Source organism: Ceratotherium simum, chromosome 30, assembly GCF_057802395.1.
Source record: "Ceratotherium simum simum isolate JZ-2026a chromosome 30, ASM5780239v1, whole genome shotgun sequence".
Classification (NCBI taxonomy): Eukaryota; Metazoa; Chordata; class Mammalia; order Perissodactyla; family Rhinocerotidae; genus Ceratotherium; species Ceratotherium simum.
This window is the reverse complement of record NC_141929.1, coordinates 18,471,348-18,490,039: the sequence shown is the minus strand read 5'-3', so window position 1 is coordinate 18,490,039 and position 18,692 is coordinate 18,471,348. Positions and strand designations below refer to the sequence as shown.

The 18,692-nt window shown below is 44.1% G+C and overlaps 3 protein-coding genes across 5 annotated transcripts in view; 1 reads left to right on the top strand and 2 right to left on the bottom strand.

Moving 5' to 3' along the window:
- Positions 1 to 319: 319 nt before the first annotated feature.
- Positions 320 to 2,772, bottom strand: DERPC (DERPC proline and glycine rich nuclear protein). Its single transcript, XM_087420032.1, has one exon. It carries the CDS (start codon positions 2,770 to 2,772, stop codon positions 1,150 to 1,152), a length of 1,623 nt encoding a protein of 540 aa, XP_087276158.1. The 3' UTR covers positions 320 to 1,149.
- On the bottom strand, positions 2,769 to 11,194 carry CHTF8 (chromosome transmission fidelity factor 8). Its single transcript, XM_087420033.1, has 5 exons — positions 11,139 to 11,194; positions 7,484 to 7,651; positions 3,774 to 3,831; positions 3,399 to 3,516; positions 2,769 to 2,993 (listed from the first exon to the last, which is right to left on the bottom strand). The coding sequence occupies exons 2-5, from the start codon at positions 7,491 to 7,493 to the stop codon at positions 2,769 to 2,771; spliced, it is 411 nt and encodes a 136-aa protein (XP_087276159.1). The 5' UTR covers positions 7,494 to 7,651; positions 11,139 to 11,194.
- Positions 11,189 to 18,692, top strand: part of UTP4 (UTP4 small subunit processome component) — a 30,015-nt gene continuing 22,511 nt past the window's right edge. The window contains exons 1-4 of one of the 3 annotated variants that reach the window (XM_004431775.3): positions 11,190 to 11,329; positions 12,417 to 12,577; positions 16,030 to 16,221; positions 17,365 to 17,449. In XM_004431775.3, the coding sequence (XP_004431832.1) occupies positions 12,419 to 12,577; positions 16,030 to 16,221; positions 17,365 to 17,449 (436 nt within the window). In that variant the 5' untranslated portion in view covers positions 11,190 to 11,329; positions 12,417 to 12,418. Of the gene's footprint in view, positions 11,330 to 11,398; positions 11,458 to 12,416; positions 12,578 to 16,029; positions 16,222 to 17,364; positions 17,450 to 18,692 lie in introns of those variants that run through there. The other 2 variants (XM_087420027.1, XM_087420028.1) reach the window with 2 other exon arrangements.

Below are 18,692 nucleotides of genomic sequence, written 5' to 3'. Positions count from 1 at the left end.
CAAGGTAATTCCAGTGGAACTCAGAAGCAGGATAAGTTGTCACAGCTGCCTCTGGATCTGGGGAATACAGTAAGCCCACCTTGGTAACTGCACACCTATGGTGGCTTAACTTTTATTGTAGAGGGTGGGCAGGTCTTTGGTGAAATTACTGGCAGATGAATGAGGCCTAGCTAAGGCTAAAAACCAAAGCTTGCTTCCTCTTTGAGTGAAAACATTTTATCTGGCAGATAACGTGAGATTGTGGCCAAGGTGAAACAATGAAAAGCAGTGGGTACACTTCCTTCCTTGTGGAACAGGTAACAAAATGGAGTGACATCAGTGGCCCTCTCATCCCATTTATTAAAGAAACAGTAAGAAAAGATACAATGCAGGAAAAACACCAACCATCCTTTCACATCAGGCTGAACGAAGCACAGTGATTTCTCCCCTTCACCCCCCACCCCCCACCCCAATTCCCGGATTCCCATCCACGTCAGTTTAAATTTTGAGGTTCTTTGATTGGGAGTACCAGTGGGGAGGGAGTTGGATGAGCAGTGAAGCCTTCATTCTGGCCTCCTCTAAGTCCCAGGAGAAGGAAGCTGCAGGCCCAATCAGTCAGTCAAACTGGAACTGTATTTGGTGGGTCTTTGAAGTGGTTGCCCACCTCCCTGTTCTGTGTTCAAGCTCCCAGGGAAAGGTATGGCAGTAGAGGATGACCAGGTCCAAGCTGCCCAGGTCAGAGCTGCTGAAGCATGGTCCGTTCACCAACGCAACATTTCTAGAGAGCAGTGAGCTGATTCTCCAGTGATGAGCAGGGGACTATGTATTAATTGGGACCTGCAGGCCAATGTATCCCTGAGGAAAAGTCCACAAGAACAATTCAAGAAACTAGTAAGAAACAAAGGGCAGAAAGCTGTGGGACAAAAGCACAGCAGGCTTCTGGAAGGCTGGAGATCCTTTCTATCAAGGCCAGGATCATTCCCACCTGCCACAGTCCATGTCCCACAGTAACATTTCACCTTCAGTCACGAAAGAAGCAGAGGAAAAGATGGCTCATTTGTACTTGAGCCCCAGCTATGTTCTTCAGACTGTAGCTCCACTTTTACCCTTTTACCCTGCCCAGAACCACGGTTCCTGGAAACCAAGCTGGTCCTGGAGAGAAGGTGGTGTTTAAGGGGGTAACATTCCATTTGGGTACATTGCAGCCATTGGACCCCCTGGTCTTGGGAAAGCAGCTGGGTTTGTGCCAGGGAGGCTCCCCACTCTAGGAAATGGGACCAAAGTCTTACCTACAGGACCATTCATCCTTGGAAAAGAAGCTGAGTTTAGACCCAGGGTCCCAGTTGGTCTTGCAAAGGGTGCTGGGTTGATACCCACAGGGCCAGCTGGAGAAGAGCCCAGGGGCCCAGGAGCTGACCTGGGGAAGGTAACCTGACCAGGGCCTAATGGGCCAGTAGACCTTGGGAAGGTAGCTGGACTTGGACCCTGTAAGCCAGTGGCCCTTGGGAAGTTAGCTGGGTTGGGGCCTAGTGGCCCAGAGGCTCTTGGGAAAATTGCTGGACTTGAGCCCTGGAGGCCAGCAGACCTCTGGAAGGTAGCTGGGTTTGAAGCCAATGTGCCAGAAGATTGAGAGAAGGCAGCTGGGTTCAGTCCCCCTGAACCTGTCCCCCTTGGAAAGGGATTAGCATTTACCCCCATGGGGCCAGGTGGCCTTGAAAAATGAGCTGAATTAGGACCTATGGGGCCAGGAGCCCTTGACATGGGAGATGGATTTGGCCCTGGAAGGCCAATTCCCCGAGAGCCAGGAGCCGAGTTTGGGCCTATGGGGCCAGGTATTCTTGCCATGGAGGATGGGTTCGTGCCCATGTTTCCAGAAGCCTGTGAAAAAGAAGCTGAATTTGCTCCTAGAAGACCTGCAGCTCTCAGAATTGGGGCAAGATCTAGGCCTTGAGGTCCAGCCATTCTTAAGTTAAGACCAGATCCTGTGCCCAAGAGGCCACCCGCTCTGGTGTCCAGATTAGAGCCTGGGCCCAGGCCACCCACCCTTGGGTTGGGCCCAAGGCCTGGGCCCAGGCCACTTGCTCTTGGGTTGGGCCCAAGGCCAGGGCCTGGAAACATACCTGACCTAGGGGCAGGATTTGTACCTACAAAGCCTGATCTTAGATTGGGACTTGGTCCGGGGCCCAGGCCAACGGGCCTAGGATTGGGAGGACCATTCCCAGAAGTCAACAGGACACCTGCTCTCAGGTTGGGTCCAGATCCTGGACCCATGGGGCCACCACTTCTGGGGTCAGGACCCGTTCCCAGGAGACCACCTGCCCTTGGGTTGGACATAGGACCTGGTCCTGGGAGACCCCCTAACCTTGGGTTAGACAAAGGCCCTGGGCCTGGAAGAGCTCCTGCTCTAGGGTTTAGAGCTGGCCCTGGGCCTGGGCCCAAGAGGCCACCTGGCCTTGGGAAAGAAACTGCACCTGTGCCAGTGGGATTCATCCCTCTTGGAAAAGAAGCCATGCCTGGGTCACGAGCACCAGCAGGGAAAGGTGCTGGATTTGAAGCCAATGAGCCTGAAGAAGTTGGAAAAGGAGATGGGTTCCTTGGAAATGGGGCCAGATTTCCACCAACAGAACCAGTTGCCATAAGAAACGGATCCGAGTTCATGCCCAATGGGTGGCCTGTGTTTAGAAGTGGACCCCCCTGTGGTCCCAGGGAACTGTCGAGCCGTCCTCGAGGTGGCAGTGGAGCACGAGTCCAAGGAGTTGGCCGCTCTCTAGGGAAAATCCGGGGTTCTTTCATACTTTCTTGGGGACGTTGGTGATAATGGGCTTGGGGCGAGTTTTGAAAAGGATCTTGTTTTTGATGAGTGCTGTCACCAGGTACCGGGTGCCAGTCTCACAGCCAAGCTCATCACAGTCCTGCTCCCCAGGAGTGTGTTTGACAAGGACAGCGAAAGGTTTCTCCAGGTGGATGATTTTCCCATACAGGATATGATGCCCCACGATCAGCACAGGGATTCCCTTTGGCAGAACAAGAATGAGATGCCTGAGGTTCAGGGCAAGGTCATAACATTCAGGTGCCTTCTAGAGATACTCTTGGCAGACAATGCTGGCACCTCCACTCCCTGGTCTAGCTCTACCATTGTTGAGCAACCACAATGGACGACCCACCCTCGTGCCCTTTTTACTCTTTTTAGCCCCAGGTAAAAGAATTTCCACTTTTAGAGCTATGACCTTTCCAGATTCCCCAAAGCTAAATTTCCCTGCTACTACAGAGGTAGGGGGAGAACAAGCAGATAGCTTAGCAGATTAGCTAGACCTTGAATAACAAACCTGAGGGCAGTCCTCACTCTGGGTCCTGGGAGCACCACCTTGGTGTAGCTGGCTTTCCTGAGGCATTAGGCAGGGAAAGAAAAGCCCCCTCACCTCAGTGGTGTAATGTAGGTCTCCCAGGAGGTTTCCAGCTAATCCAGTGCTGTAGCGAGCCTCGATCTCCCCCTGTAGCTCCATCAGCACCCATTCTGCCAGGCCTCCAGCCCCAGCACTGCAAGCAAAGGGCTGGCGGTTACAATATTTTTGAGGGGTGAAGGATGAATAGTGTCCTACACCACCATTTAAGGCCCAAAGGAACCTTCTTGAGCACAAGTTCTTGGGAAACTGGGCAGTGCTAGGCACTGAACTAGAATTGAAATGCAAGGATCTGTGCAAGATGCACCTGAGGACCCCATTTCTTCCAGGAAAATGTCAAACCTATATAGCCCTAATCATTCAAGCTAAATAAGAGTCTCAAAATGTACTCACCTGGAAATAACAATTTGTACCATGAGCTTTCTGTCTTTAAAAAGCAACTGAAAATAAGCTGTAAAGGAAAAAAAAAAAAAAGATTTAGGATAATAATAATGATAACTAATATTTATCACTTAGTGTGTGCTAGGCACTTTTCTAAGTGCTTTAGACACACTTTATTCCCCTAACAGCTCTATAAAGTGTAAATTTTTTTACTTGATACTGTACATATAAGACTGCTTAAGATCACCAAAGGTCAACTACAATGTGGAAAGTCAATAGATATCACAACCGTGTTTAAGGTCACACAGCTACTAGTCAAAAAGCCAGGATGTGAATCAAAGACATACACTGCAGAGCCCACACTCTTGACCACTATGCTAACTTGCCTTTCTCAAGGATATTCTATTTTCCATTCTGCATATTTCTAAAATACTAAGGTATTGTTTTAGATTTTACTTTTTTCTTTGGTGATGATACACACTTCACGTCTACTATTTTGGTTATCTTATATTTCAAAGTTCAAAGGACCTCCTTTAACTAAAAAGGCCAAGAGAACTGAAAAAGTCCTTCAGATTTTAGTGAATGGTAAGCTGATTTCTGACATGATTCACAAACACTTCGACCATCTTTCACTTAGATACTAAAATACCATGCCGCTAATTAACTTTCATTTTATACAACAGCACCACCTGGTGGCAAGTTTGTAGTACTCTACAAGAATGGGTTAAAATAGGACATCTTTGCCTGAAACAACTGGCTTCCCTTATATTTGTCTTTCTGGGAAGGACAGATTCATAGGGGTTAAGGGATCTAAACTACAGCTTCTGTATAAGTCTCTCCAATGAATAGATGGAGCTGAGTGGGAGGTTATTAGTCCAGTGTTTACTAACCGTAGTATAGCAAGTCAATAGGTATTTGTGCTCAAGCTTAGCAAATGCCTGATTAAAAAGTTAAACAGGTTTCTTTACTGATATGTTAATCTTTCATCTTGGATCTCCACGGACAAGTGTAGTGCCAGCAGCTTTACAGGATGGCAGAACCTCTACTCTTGAGCACCAAACGTACTTTGGGAACATGAGGTTGGTCAATTCACTGGACTTCAAATTCAAGTATAAACAGGAGCTAATATTTAATTGAATTTTTACTATGAATCAGATGCTGTGCATATATATGGGTAGTCTCTCATTCAGTCACTGTGACAACTCTATGAGATAGGTTCTTATCCCTATTTTGCAGATAAGGCTACTGAAGGATACCCTTGCTTATATGTGATACATACAGTTGGTATGTGGTAGACCCAGCCTAAGAACCTAGGCCATCTGACTTTATGTACACTGACAATGACTACCCAGTTCTGCCCTCCCAAAGGAGAAATCCAAGTGCCAGTGAGAATGAAAAGGCAAAGAGGCATCAGGCAGGCACTGCGTACATGCAAGAGCTGGTCCAAAAGGCAATGGGGAATCAAGAGGCATCCTTGAACAAGCTGCTGCTTCTGCAGCAGCACTAGTTATGACACCACTTGAGAACAGGTAATGCACTAGCTCAGGAGGGCAAAGGTCTTCTGACAGATGAGGAGGCCACACCACCAAAAGCACTTTAAATCTTCTTTTCTAAGGTTTCTTGAAGAAGAAAGGATAACAATTTAAAATCAGAAGGCCTAAATTCAGGTTCTGGCCTCTAAGTGTGGAACTCTCTATGGTGTCATCACACACAAGTCACTTAATAACTATGGGGCCAACACCTAGATTACCTGACTCATTAAAACTATTGTGAAGACTAAATATAACATGAAAAAAAATGCTTTAAAGACCTTAAGTTCCATTCAGATGAACAGCTAATTTTTTCAGACAGGATAAATAAATCAGCATTTCCACTATAATTTTGACTATAATTTTGACTATAATTTAGAGACTGGTAGGTATATTTTAGTCATGAATCAAAAAAGGCTCAATAACTAAAAAATGAAGTTGTGAAGTTTCTCAAGGTCAATCAATGCAGAGAGATTGAGAAGCGGTTCTTGTAAATAAGCTTTTGATGACTGATGGTGCAGTATATTTTCCTTAAAGGATATAAGTTATAGCAAAATACAGGCGGTTTCAGAGAAGCAACAAAGTGTTCACACTGATACACAACACATTCTAGGAAGATCATGGCAGGCAAGATCAATCTTTAAGGCTTCTGACCACATTTTGAGATGGGCATGTGGGGACTGTTTAGGAAAAAGGGATACAGAAATATTTTCAGTGCATTCCCCACTTCCTGGGAATTCAGAACAGTGGCCTAAGTAGGCAAAGGAAAACAGATGCTTAATAGCTGGGTCAGAGTGGCTGCACTTGCATACTAACTCCTGGCGCTTCAATGAGCACACAGCTTTACCCACTTACGTAGGAGGCCCTGCCTGAGCACAGCTATTGATACTGGCAGACATCTAGAAATGCTCCTGAAAATAAGAATTCTGTGGCCTACAGCCTCAGCTCTGCTGCTATACCCAGTCAGGCTGGTAAAAACTTGTGCTAGACCTACTGAGATGCCACAGATGTGAATACAAATGAAGTTCACACCCAGCTTATAACAATCTAGCTCATAGGAACCCGAGGACTGACCTGGCCACATTTATGCACGTGAGGGTGTATTTACCAAGTTAGTAAGAAACGTAGAGAAAGGCATCCCTTTATTGAATTCAGAAATTCTGCTTTAGTGCCTTAAAATATCCTATTGCCTGAATCCTATTATTCCTTTTCTTGCTCCTTAAGATTACTATTCTAAGCAACTGTTCTCAGTAGATACCTGGGCACTTCACTGAGGACACACCTGATAGAGGTGACAGCGAATATGTATTTCACTTAGTGTGGAGTTGACCAAAAAGGATACGAGAACATGCAGCCCCATCTGTCCCCATCCCCTTGAGAGTAAGCAGAAAGAGTTAGTAAGAGAATAAAGAGGTGAAGGAGTATAATACAAATGAAATCCTATTAGTAATAACAAACACAACATCACAATGAAAATTTTCTGTATAACAAAAAGATTTCTAAGTCTTCAATCTCAACTCATTCCAACACTTAAAGACAACTAGAGCAATTTCTGTGCATTTGTTCTAAGATATTGCTTGTGTAGAAATTGCAGCTTTATCAAGAGCAGCGTTTGAAGCCACAGTATGATGAATACATTATATCAAATCATGAAACCAAAAGGAGTCAATGGAAGAGCTCGCCCAGCACCTCTCTTTCTCCAGAACCTTGAGTTTAATCCTAGATTTGGCTAGGACCAACTAACTTGTCTTTGGACAGGAATAATTCCAAGTTAACAATGTAACTGTAGAGCCAGGGAAAAAGTTCTGTCATGTCACTTTTCAAAAAGATGTTTAAATTCATTCTATTTCAGAGTGGAATCTCACAGGCCACAACTAGAGCATGGACTTGGAGAGATGAGAAGGTGTGGAAAAAACCAAACCTCTTTCTCTGCAATGAATTATTTTGACTCCTCCTTTATCTCATAAAAGGGGGGAAATTTTTTCTACTCAGTTTTTCCGGGCCTTCACAAAGCGAAATAAACTAAACAATACTTAAGTTCTATATTCCTAACTTAGTCAAGTGACTAGCTTTGCTAAGGAAAAAATTTTTTAAAGCACTTTGCACTTTTTAACTCCCAATTTTTCCTCAAAAACAATAAAAGTCTTTTTGGGGGCTTTGAAATGTCTAGAAATGATACTTATCTAAGCTTACCCCAGATCATCCCCAGTCTTAAGACCTGGCATTAGTTTGGAGGTCTTGGGTAAAGTCACTGTTGCTTCTCAGGACAGTGCTCCAGATGACTTCGAGACCCCTGAACAAACCACAGAGCAGCAAAGGAACCAGCAGTCTCAGAATCCATCCAGACCCACAAGGGGAATCCTAATCAAAACCCAAAAGGTTTGACTGGAATCAGAAGAATCCGGGATACACCTTATTTAACTACCATTTAGCTTTTTTTTTTTTTATAATTTTTATTTATTTATTTTTCCCCCAAAGCCCCAGTAGATAGTTGTATGTCATAGCTGCACATCATTCTAGTTGCTGTATGTGGGACGCGGCCTCAGCATGGCCAGAGAAGCAGTGCCTTGGTGCGCGCCCAGGATCCGAACCCGGGCCGCCAGCAGCGGAGCACGTGCACCCAACCGCTAAGCCACGGGGCCGGCCCTGCCATTTAGCTTCTATCTCTATATTGAAGTTAGTTACTATTAAATTATTAAAAACATGAAAAATCAAAGTGCCACTACAATTGAAGAAGGAAGAAAAGTCCAGGCAGAGTGTTATCTTGATAATACAAAAAACTTCATTTCTCACATAGCTAACCTTTTTTGAACACTTATAAGGATTCTCTCATTTCATCCTAAAAACAATCCTATGATTGTAGGCACTGTCTTATCACTCCCATTATACAAATGAGAGAACAGGCTTAGAGAAGCTAAAGGTTAAGTAACTGGTCACACAGCTAGAAAGTGGTAGAGCTGGGACGAGAACCCTAACCCCTCCACAATATGGCCTCTTGCAGTCCTTTCACAGCCCCATCTCATGCACTATTTTGCATGAGAACTTCTGATTGCTTTACAAATATCAGCCTTTCTCACAGCTTCTCTTATAAATGGTAAATAAGTAACCTATGGGGAAGATCTTATAATTTGCCAACAAAGTAGCTATCCTGTCTGTGGGGCAGGCACTTAAAAACAAACAATAAGCCTGCTTTTTGTCATATCCAACTGATGAAAGTTAGGTTTTTGAAATCTCTAGAGATCTACTCAATGTCACCTCCAGGATTCAAAACTTTACCCTAACCTCTGTTCCTTAGTGTAAGGCAGAATAAGCCAGGAAAACAGAGGAAGTTCTTTGTCACAGATTCATTTTACTCTCCCACAAAATTTAATTCCCTTATCTTTTGGTTTTTGAATTGTTAAATGTTAACATGTTAAAAGATTACTGTCTTATAGAGAACAGCATGAGTAGAGATCCTCATAATGGTAACTGCCTTCAAAATAAAATGTGGCAGGAGAAAGTGCGATACACATCGCACTTGCATATCCAATTAAATAGATATCAGCTTTTACTGAAACAAGAGGCTTTGACCCAATGTTTTAACCTAATTACAAATAATTAAATTTTACTAGAGCAAAACAATGTTTTATAAATTTTTTTCATTAGAACTTTTCAATTCATCCTGTATTTTAAGCTTTTAAGAAAAGGAATAAAAGCTTAACTTTAAAATTCTTAATTTAAAAAATTAAATACATGACACAAAATGTTTGCAAACTGCTAGGCCAACAGTTAGCATTTACTGAGTTCTTATCTGGTCCCAGGGACTATTCTTTGTGTTTAGGGATACAGTAAGAACTCAAGTTGTCAGATCTGGATTCTGCCACTTATCCTATGTGTGACAGTGGGGTAATTTAACCTCGTTTCAGTTTCCCCACCAATAAATTGCACATAAAAAAAAACCTACCTCAAAGAGATGTTGTGAGAATTAAATGAGGTTATGAATGTAAAGTTCTCAGCACAGTCCCTAACATATGGTAAGCTTTTAGAGTCAAGCTATTGATTACCTGGAAGAAGTGGCATTTTCTTACTATATGTCCAATCAAATGTCTTAATACTACACTGTATAATTATTATTTTAATGTTTGTAGTGGACTGAAACATCCTATAAAGGCAGCAGGTCATCAGAATAAAATCAAGTTTACATAATGGGACAACAAGTCAAACATGGCAGTCAGGGTTCACCAAACTGCTTCAGGGATTAAGTTCTGGAAGGTTTTTTTCTCTAAACATGACTATTTCTGTGTGCCTTTCTACCAAATGAACCATTCAGCAAGTTTATATACAACTCAATACAGATTATTTTTATTAGCAGTGTTATTGTGGTTTTGTGACTGAGGGGGATTGTCTAAGTTTCAAAGGGGATCTTGTCTCTTGACAGGCTTATGTCACCAAGTGCTAAAATTCTCAATGAGACGCTTGCTCCCCTCCAAAAAGGGGCTATGGAGGGTAGGTGGAACTGAATGCTTCCAAACTTTTCATTAGTGAAGAGTGTGTTCAAAAACGTATGTGGATACTATGCATACACGTGGTACTTTCCCGTAACATTTTAGGATTCCCATGATGGAGGGAATCAATTACTGGTATTTGTAGACAACGGGCGGAAAAGATGGCTTCAGTCGATCTGAGTTACTCCAGTTTTCTCCATCTTCTGCTACTCTGCAACCCCTTCTCAACCCTTCCTGCTCTTACTGCTATGGCACCCTATCTTCCCCAAAGCCCCTTCCTTTCTAGCCCTGCTTGAGGTCTCCCTTAACCCTGCATTCTCCTCCCACTGGTCCCCATCTTCTCCACCCTCTCTCCTGGCCCCCTCCCATCCCTGCAGTTTGATCTACAAACACTTCCTATTTCTAGTCCCGCCCACTTTCTGGGACTTCTCAATACGCTTCCCGTCTCTTCCCCACCCCCTCCAAATTACCCCCAGACTTTCGCTGGGACCTCTTACCAGGCTGTTTAACCCTTTCTCCGATCTCCCAGGGAAATTATTCTTTAAACTGCCTTCCTCCACACCCCCCACCGGAATAATCTTCCAAACCGTTTACCCTCCTCCCAAAGATTACTCTTTAAACATTCTCTATCACCCTCATTCTCCAAATCGTTCCGTTTCCCCCCTCAATTCTGAAGTACTTCGCTCCTCCAGCATCCCACCCCACTCTTCTCTCACCTCTCACTCCGCCCACAAAAGAACCGGGATCACTCTCCAGACTGTCTCTTCCTTTTAACCACCCTCCAAATTACCTCTCCCAGCAGCCTCCCCCCTACGATTTAAAATGTTCCCTCAAACAAACCTCACAGTCCTTCCCCCCCACCCCACAAAGTCCCCTTTCTGATATTCTCTCTATTTCCTGGGTTCCAGTTCTACCCCGCTCCCGCAAGCCTCGCGTGCTGAGCTCCCTCCCCACCCGGGGAAGAGCCCCTTTCCGCACATACCTCGAGGTTCCGGCCCGCGCCGCCCCCTTCTCCGTCCTCCGCCCGCGCTCGGCCACCCTTTCCGCCCTTCTCCCCCTCCGCCCCGCTCGCTCCCTTCCTTCCCTCCGCCTTCCGTCTCCACACGGCTCCCTTTGGCCCTCCTACTCCGGGGGCCCCTCTAGTTCGCCCCCACCTTAGCGCGGCCCTCCCCCTCCCCTCCCCCTTCCCGGCCGCCCCTCCCCCGCCCGCTGCTCCCCGCCCCTCGGCTCGCCATTCTTCTCCCCGAGCCGCGCGCCCCACCCGACCCCAGCTCCCTAGCTTCCCGCTCCCTCGCACCCTGGCCCCCATCCCCGGCTCGGTCCTCCCTCCCCGCGGCCTCCCGCGCCCCCGCCCGCGGCCTGACCTGCAATGGCGGCCGCCGAGCGCGGCGCCGCGCGGCCAACGGGCGACAACCGAACCTCCCGCCGCCGTCGCCGCCGCCGCGAGCACTGCCTGCGCACTTCCGGCCTTGCGCCGCGAGCACTTCCGGGGCAGAGTACGCCAGCGCGCGCGCACGTGGGGCCGGGGCGGAGAGAGGCGAGCGCCTGACCGTGGGTGAGTTGGGGAAGGGGTCGGGGAAGTGGGTCTGAGAGAGGGGAGTTCGAGGGGGTGCGACCTGCTCTAGGTGGACGCCCCGCGGAGCTCGTCGATTCCCTTGTGCCGAGGCTGGTGGGGGCTACTCCGTAAGTGCCCGGAGAGGGAAGGGGTGGCGGAACTCTTGCGCGCGCTTCAGACGCCCTCTTAGCCGGGCCGGGCGGAGCACGCCTGCCTTGCCCGTAGGCTCCTGATCTTGAAGGGAGACGAGTGAGGGACGAACCAGATCCGGCCCCTGCTCTCGCCCAGTGTTTGTGTTGGCGGCGGGGTGGAGGTAGTTGACAGATGCCAGACCAAGTCCTGTCGCTTTCTCCTTGAGGAGCTCTTGGTTCTGCCTGCCCCGTCAGCCCCACCATCGCTACCATTGCAAATTTAGCATGCAATAGAGTTAGGAAAAAATGTTTGCTAAAATGCAGATTCCTGAGCCCCCCCCCCCCCAAGAGATTGAGATTCTGGAGCTATGGGGTAGGACCTGGAATCCTGCATTTGTTAAAACCATTCTTCGAGGTGATTTTGATGCAGGAATCCTGCAGACCTGACTCTGAGAGACTGATTTAAGCTGTCGATATTTCTTGCTTCTTGACAGTCGTCGTGTTTTTACCCTCTTTTTCTGCTCCCCCTCAAGAAATCTCACACAGAATAGAAAGGAGGACCTTAGTTTTTGCCTTGAGTACAACTGGTCATCTCTGTGTGTCTCCCTGCGTTTAGGTGTGCACTCCCAGTTAGAGAATGAGATTGTGTTCTGTCTTTTGCTCTAAGGTCAAGTTTTAGATTCTCACCCCTCTTTTAGGCACTTGTCAGGATTATTAAGAGTCTGGGTGGTGCTCTATATGCTGGTCTTTTAATTTTTTTGCTGAAGTATCCTGAACTTCTGGAGATTGATAGATTCTTGTGTGGGGCATAAAAGCATCATTAATTAGATATGTATTGAGAAATGAACCTCAGTAAGATGTAGTTGGAGTCTTCTATCCAGAACAGTGATGATAAACAGTATGTATGACATACTCCAGTTAATGTTTAACAATAATAACTTTTTTTTCTCCTCTAGGAATGGGTGAATTTACGGTCCATCGAGTGCGTTTCTTTAATTATGTTCCGTCAGGGATCCGCTGTGTGGCTTACAATAACCAGTCAAACAGATTGGCTGTTTCACGAACAGATGGCACTGTGGAAATTTATAACTTGTCAGCAAACTACTTTCAGGAGAAGGTAAGTCATTTAGGAGCCTGATTTGGTGTTTCTGATCTTAATTTTCTTCTTAAGTTGGATTATACAAAATCCTGTGTGTCTTTTGTATTCAGAGAGATGTAGGGAAGGGGACTCTCCCTGGAGTTGTTTAGAACTACATAACTTCTGTAGCAAATATGCAATCTCTTGTCTGACTGATGATGAGCTCAAGAGTTTTGATCTGTGTAATGTTGGTTAGAAAGATCCTACCTAAGAATTGTGGGGGCTCACTGTCATTTGGAAACGGAGGTTTGCTGGACCTTTTGGTCACAACAAGGGAAATTCTCAAGACCATTGCTTTATATGTCTGCACCATTGCAACTTTGGCAAGGCAGCATTTCCTGCTGGTGGAGTCAGTACTCATTGTCAATTCAGAAAAAATGATGAAACTTTTTTTTATTATTCCAGTAACATTGATTTATAACATTATATAAATTTCAGGTGTACATCATTATATTTCAATTTCTGTGTAGAAACATTTAATATCAAACTTTTTGGTTACGTGATGGCAGGAAGATGGATTCCTAAGTTCACCTGTGTGAGAGAACATAGACTTAGAAAATGCCTATATTTGGGAGTAAAGGAGATTTTTTTTTTTTTCCCCCAAAGCCCCAGTAGATAGTTGTATGTCATAGTTGCACATCCTTCTAGTTGCTGTACGTGGGACGCGGCCTCAGCATGGCTGGAGAAGCGGTGCAGCTGGTGTGCGCCGGGGATCCGAACCCCGGGCCACCAGCAGCGGAGCGCGCGCACTTAACCACTAAGCCACGGGGCCGGCCCTAAAGGAGATTTTTAAATTAGGTAAAATACCATTTGGGTGTCTTCAGAGGGCTGTTACAGCAGCATATTTTTCAAAGGCACTGATTACTGATTTCAGGTGCAACAAAATAATTCAGTTCACATTAATTTAGTGCCTTGTGTGCCCTAGGCACCCTGATGTAAATGGATGGGTGGATAAATGAATGAGTTCAGTGCCCAGGAGCCTAGGACTTTGAATTTAGGCACTCTGTAAATGTTTCTAAATGAATGAGTGGCAAGTATTAGGCATTAAGACCAATGTTAGAGGCCCTACCTTCAAGCAACCCAGTCCGGGGCGGGGGGGAGGATGAATGTACAGTTTCCAAAAAGTGGGGTAAATTTTACCGTAAAACTAAGCACAGGCATAGAATCTTAGTGGAGAGGTGCCTTACTCTTTCTGATGAGATAGGTTTAAGAATCCTGAAAAGGGATGACTTATTGCGCTGATCCCTAAAGAACTAATAAGAGTTAAAAAATTGCCAGGCACCACAAATGGGTCACGTTCTGTAATATGAAAAACATACTGTGGTACATGCTTGTTGCATCCTGTGATTTTTCTTGTCATTTATGACAATTATATAAAAGTTGGTATATTTGTTTAGTGTCTTTCTTTCCCACTGAACTTCAAATTTTATGAAAACAGGGACCATGTCAGTGATATTCATGACTGTAATCCCAGCATTTAGTAAGTGCCTGGTATAAAGACCCTGCTGAGTTAATATTTGTTGAATGAATAATTCAACTATTCCTTCCGTGGTACCTCTTATTTTCTTCTCTCATCTGTTTTTTTCTTCAACAGTTAATTAATTCAGTCTAGTCTTCTGCTTTCTCCATACTCTCTTCTCTACTATATAAAATTGCTTAGGTCTGTTAATCACTCTCAGAACAAGAAAAAATTGTATCTGTTAGAGTGAAAAGAGTAGGGACTTGGAGTAAGGAGACCTACATTCTCTTCATGTCATTGACTTTGTCACTTTGGGCAAGCCACTTAACCCAGTACTTCAGCCTTTTCAAGTTCAAATAGGAAAAATTATACCTACTCAGTCCCTTTTGTTTGAAGCAGATATAAGAGTAAAATGCCTTGATAGATATGAAAACTTTTTGAGTGCTAAAAAAGCACTTAGAAATCTGAGACTTGAATGAAAAGCTAGAGTGCTGCATTTGTTTATCTTATTTTTATTTTTTAAACAGCTTTATAGGGCCGGCTCCGTGGCTTAGCGGTTAAGTGCGCGCGCTCTGATGCTGGCGGCCCGGGTTCGGATCCCGGGCGCGCCCCGAGGCACCACTTCTCCGTCCAACCCGGGGCCGAGTCCCACGTACAGCAACTAGAAGGATGCGGACCTATGACGTACAACTATCTACTGGGGCTTTGGGGGGAAAAAAAATGAATAAATAAAATCTTTAAAAAAAAAAAAATAAATAAACAGCTTTATATAGGTAAAATTGACACACAGTAATGAGCATGTATTTGCCAGTATCCACATTGATGACTTTTTTTTATTCTTGATGTTTTAATAGTTTTTAACATTGTGAAATTTTGTGTTGTACATTTTTGTTTGTCCATCACCTTATATATGACTCCCTTCACCCCTTGTCCCCACCCCCAACCCCCATTGCCCCTGGTAACCACAATACAGATTTCTCTGTCCATGTGTTGGTTTATATTCCACATATGAGTGAGATCATACAGTGTTTGTCTTTCTCCTTCTGGCTTACTTCACTTAACATAATACTCTCCAGGCCCATCCATGTTGTTGCAGATGGGACGATTTTGTCTTTTTTTATGGCTAAGTAGTATTCCATTGTGTATATATACCACATTTTCTTGATCCAGTCATCAGTCGAGGGACACTTAGGTTGCTTCCACTTCTTGGCTATGGTGAATAATGCTGCAGTGGACATAGGGGTGCATAAGCCTCTTTGGATTGTTGATTTCAAGTTTGTTGGATAGATTCCCAACAGTGGGATGGCTGGATCATAGGGCATCTCTGCTTTTAATTCTTTGAGGAATCTCCATACCATTTTCCGTAGAGGCTGCACCAGTTTGCATTCCCACCAGCTGTGTATGAGGGTTCCTGTTTCTCTACATCCTCTCCAACATTTGTTGTTTTTTGTCTTGGTGATTATAGCCATTCTGACGGGCGTGAGGTGATATCTTAGTGTTGTTTTCATTTGCATTTCCCTGATGATTAATGATGTTGAACATTTTTTCATGTGCCTATTGGCCATCTGTATATCTTCTTTGGAGAAGTGTCTGTTCATTTCCTCTGCCCATTTTTACACATTGATGACTTTTGATGTATGTGTACACCTTTGAAACCATCACCCAATCAAGATAGTTGCATTGGTTTTTTAAAAATTGCATACATCAAATACAATTGGTTACAAGCTTTATTCTACTGAAAAGGTACTGCAGAACAAGTCCTAGTAAAAGAAACAAAACCAACTATATAAATAACTAAAATGAGAACCTAAAAAAAAATGCAAATGTCAGTAGACAGATCGATCTTCTGTAACACAAAACCCACTAGTTATTTCTAGGGAAATATTTAAATTTTCCCCACGTTGCCTGTGATCACCCAGTGCTAGTAGCTGATGAATTCATGGTAGGTTGAAAAGTTATGATGTTTCTGAAGTTTTTCCCAGGTCATGAGTCTCGGGCTACAGAAGCTCTGTGTTGGGCGAAAGGACAGCGACTCTTTAGTGCTGGACTCAATGGAGAGATTATCGAGTATGATTTGCAGGCATTAAACATCAAGTACGCTATGGATGCCTTTGGAGGACCCATTTGGAGCATGGCCGCCAGCCCCCATGGTTCTCAACTTTTGGTCAGTAAGCAATTATTGGTAATTCAAACCAAGGCTTCTCACTTAAACTTTGTTTCCTCTGTTCACAGGAAGGTGAAGTTATATTACGGCATGTAGCAACTCCAGTCTGAGCTGAATTCCAGCAGCCCCAATACAAAATTAGAGTTGATTTTGGGGATTAAAAAATCCTGTGTCCTTTAGCACCCTTTCTGCCACTACTTTGTTTTTTTTGTTTTTAAATTTTATTTCTTTATTTTTTTTCCCCCAAAGAGCCAGTAGATAGTTGTATGTCATAGCTGCACATCCTTCTAGTTGCTGTACGTGGGACGTGGCCTCAGCATGGCCAGAGAAGTGGTGCGTCAGTGCGCGCCCAGGATCCGAACCCCGGGCCACCAGCAGCGGAGCACGCGCTCCTAACTGCTGAGCCACGGGGCCGGCCCTCTGCCACTACATTGGACCTCATTTATTCTTTTATGAAACGAGAGGGTTGGTTTGGTTCAGCGTTTCCCAAACTGTTCTTTGGAATTGGGAGATGTAGAGACTGTTTTTTTGTTTTGTTGTGATTTGTGTTTTATGATGAATTTCATTTCAGAAATACAGCATATTAAATCCTTCTGTAGATTCACATTAGTATATTGAAAGTTCTGAGAGGTCATTCTGCAAGTTAACTTGTGGAGCTATGTTTCACCCTAGTGTTTCTCAAAAATTTTTTGAGCACAGACTGCGAAGACTACTTTTCTCCCCTACTGTTATTAGAATGGGTGCTTTCAGAGATTTGATTTTCTGTGATGAGTCTATGGTTCTTTTTTGATTTGTACTAATTTTAAAATATTTTGACGTGTCTCCAATTAGGTTATATGGTTAATGGGTCTTCTCTTTAGGCCGTGGTTCTCTAGCAGAGATGTGCTGTGAAATCCTGCTTCTCTTCCATGTCCTTGGCAGGAGCTGGGCCACTGATGAGCCTGCTTTCTGGCTAGGACGTGAAGGCTGCCAAGCATACACTATCAATTTTTTGGTACCAGTATTTTTTTTCTCTCACAAACTATTTTTCTCTTTCAGAGCAAGTGATAGCTTTGGGGAGGAAATATATATATTTGTAAAAATATATGTTTAGTTCTATAAAATGCTTATCTTCTGTACTTTCTACCCCATTTTCCCTAATAGGTTGGCTGTGAGGATGGATCTGTGAAACTATTTCAAATCACCCCTGACAAAATCCAGTTTGAAAGAAATTTTGATCGGCAGAAAAGTAAGGGTCATTTTTGGTGGGGCAGTGAGTAGCCTTAACTAGAAGTTATGTTTCTATGCCACTGGGGATGGGATACTTTCCCAGGGGTCCAGGTAATATTTTATCTACATGCTAACTTTCTGTGAATACAGAATATGCGCTAGAACCTATCACTAGCTCAGGCTTTCTCAATTGTGTAGCATAGTTGTAATTGCCTAGTTAAGTAATAATACAGAAAACTAGCAATCCAAAATAGGAAAGCTAGTGTTTCTGGATAATTTCATTTGTTAGTTCTCATTTTTGTGAAGTTTTAACAAGTGTGCATAAAGTCTCAAAACTAGAATTTTTCCTTTCAGATCTGTGGTTCTTAATCCTGCTAGTGTATTCAGGTTGAATGGGAGAATTTTATAAACAATTGCCCATGTTCCACCTGGATGATTGACACTGACCTCTAGAGCAGGGGTTGGCAAACTGTTTCTGTAAAGACACCAGGTAGTAAATACTTTAGATTTTGCCGGCTGTACAGTCTCTGCCGACTCAGTCATTGTAGCCAAAAGTAGCCACTAATGATAATACTGAAACAAATGGGCACAGCTGTGCTCTGGTGAAACCTTATTTACAAAAACAGGTGGTGGGCCCGATTTGGCCTTTGAACCATAGTTTGCTGACTCCTCTTCTAGAGAATAGTAAGTGTCCCGTGTGTTCTTTGTGTCCATTAGTAATATTTATCCTTTGCTAATCAGTTTCCTATTTTGTTTTTTTAATATATTTTGGGTGTTCTTTTTTAATACGAAGATTATACAGTGCTTGTTAAAAATTTCATAGGTTTAGCCAAGTGTGAAAGAGAAAATAAGTATCTCATTGCACTCTGTAGGCAGGCGACATTTTGGAACTAATCTAAACTTTTTTGTATATTCCTGTAAACAAATACCCACAGAGGAGCGCTTGCACTTGTTCTTCATCTTGTTTTTTCACTTGATATATCACAGACGTCTTTCTGTGTCAGTCATGCCAGTGTGCGTGGCATTCCATTTTATGGCATCCTGTAGTTGATTTAACCAAATTCCTATTGATGGATGTTAAAATTTTTTTACCACTGCAACCAGTGCTGCAGTGAACTTTTTTTTTTTTTTGAGGAAGATTAGCCCTGAGCTAACACCTGTTGCCAATCCTCCTCTTTTTTGCTGAGGAAGATTGACCCTGGGCTAACATCCATGCCCATCTTCCTCTACTTTATGTGGGACTCCTGTCATAGCGTGGCTTG

Coding starts and splice junctions, on each gene's coding strand:
- CHTF8 (XM_087420033.1), bottom strand. Junction 3,517..3,773: donor GTACAAATTGTTATTTCCAG/GTGAGTACATTT, acceptor CTTTGCTTGCAG/TGCTGGGGCTGGAGGCCTGG. Junction 2,994..3,398: donor ACCTACATTACACCACTGAG/GTGAGGGGGCTT, acceptor GTTCTGCCAAAG/GGAATCCCTGTGCTGATCGT.
- DERPC (XM_087420032.1), bottom strand. CDS start 2,772: ATGAAAGAACCCCGGATTTTCCCTAGAGAGCGGCCAACTCCTTGGACT.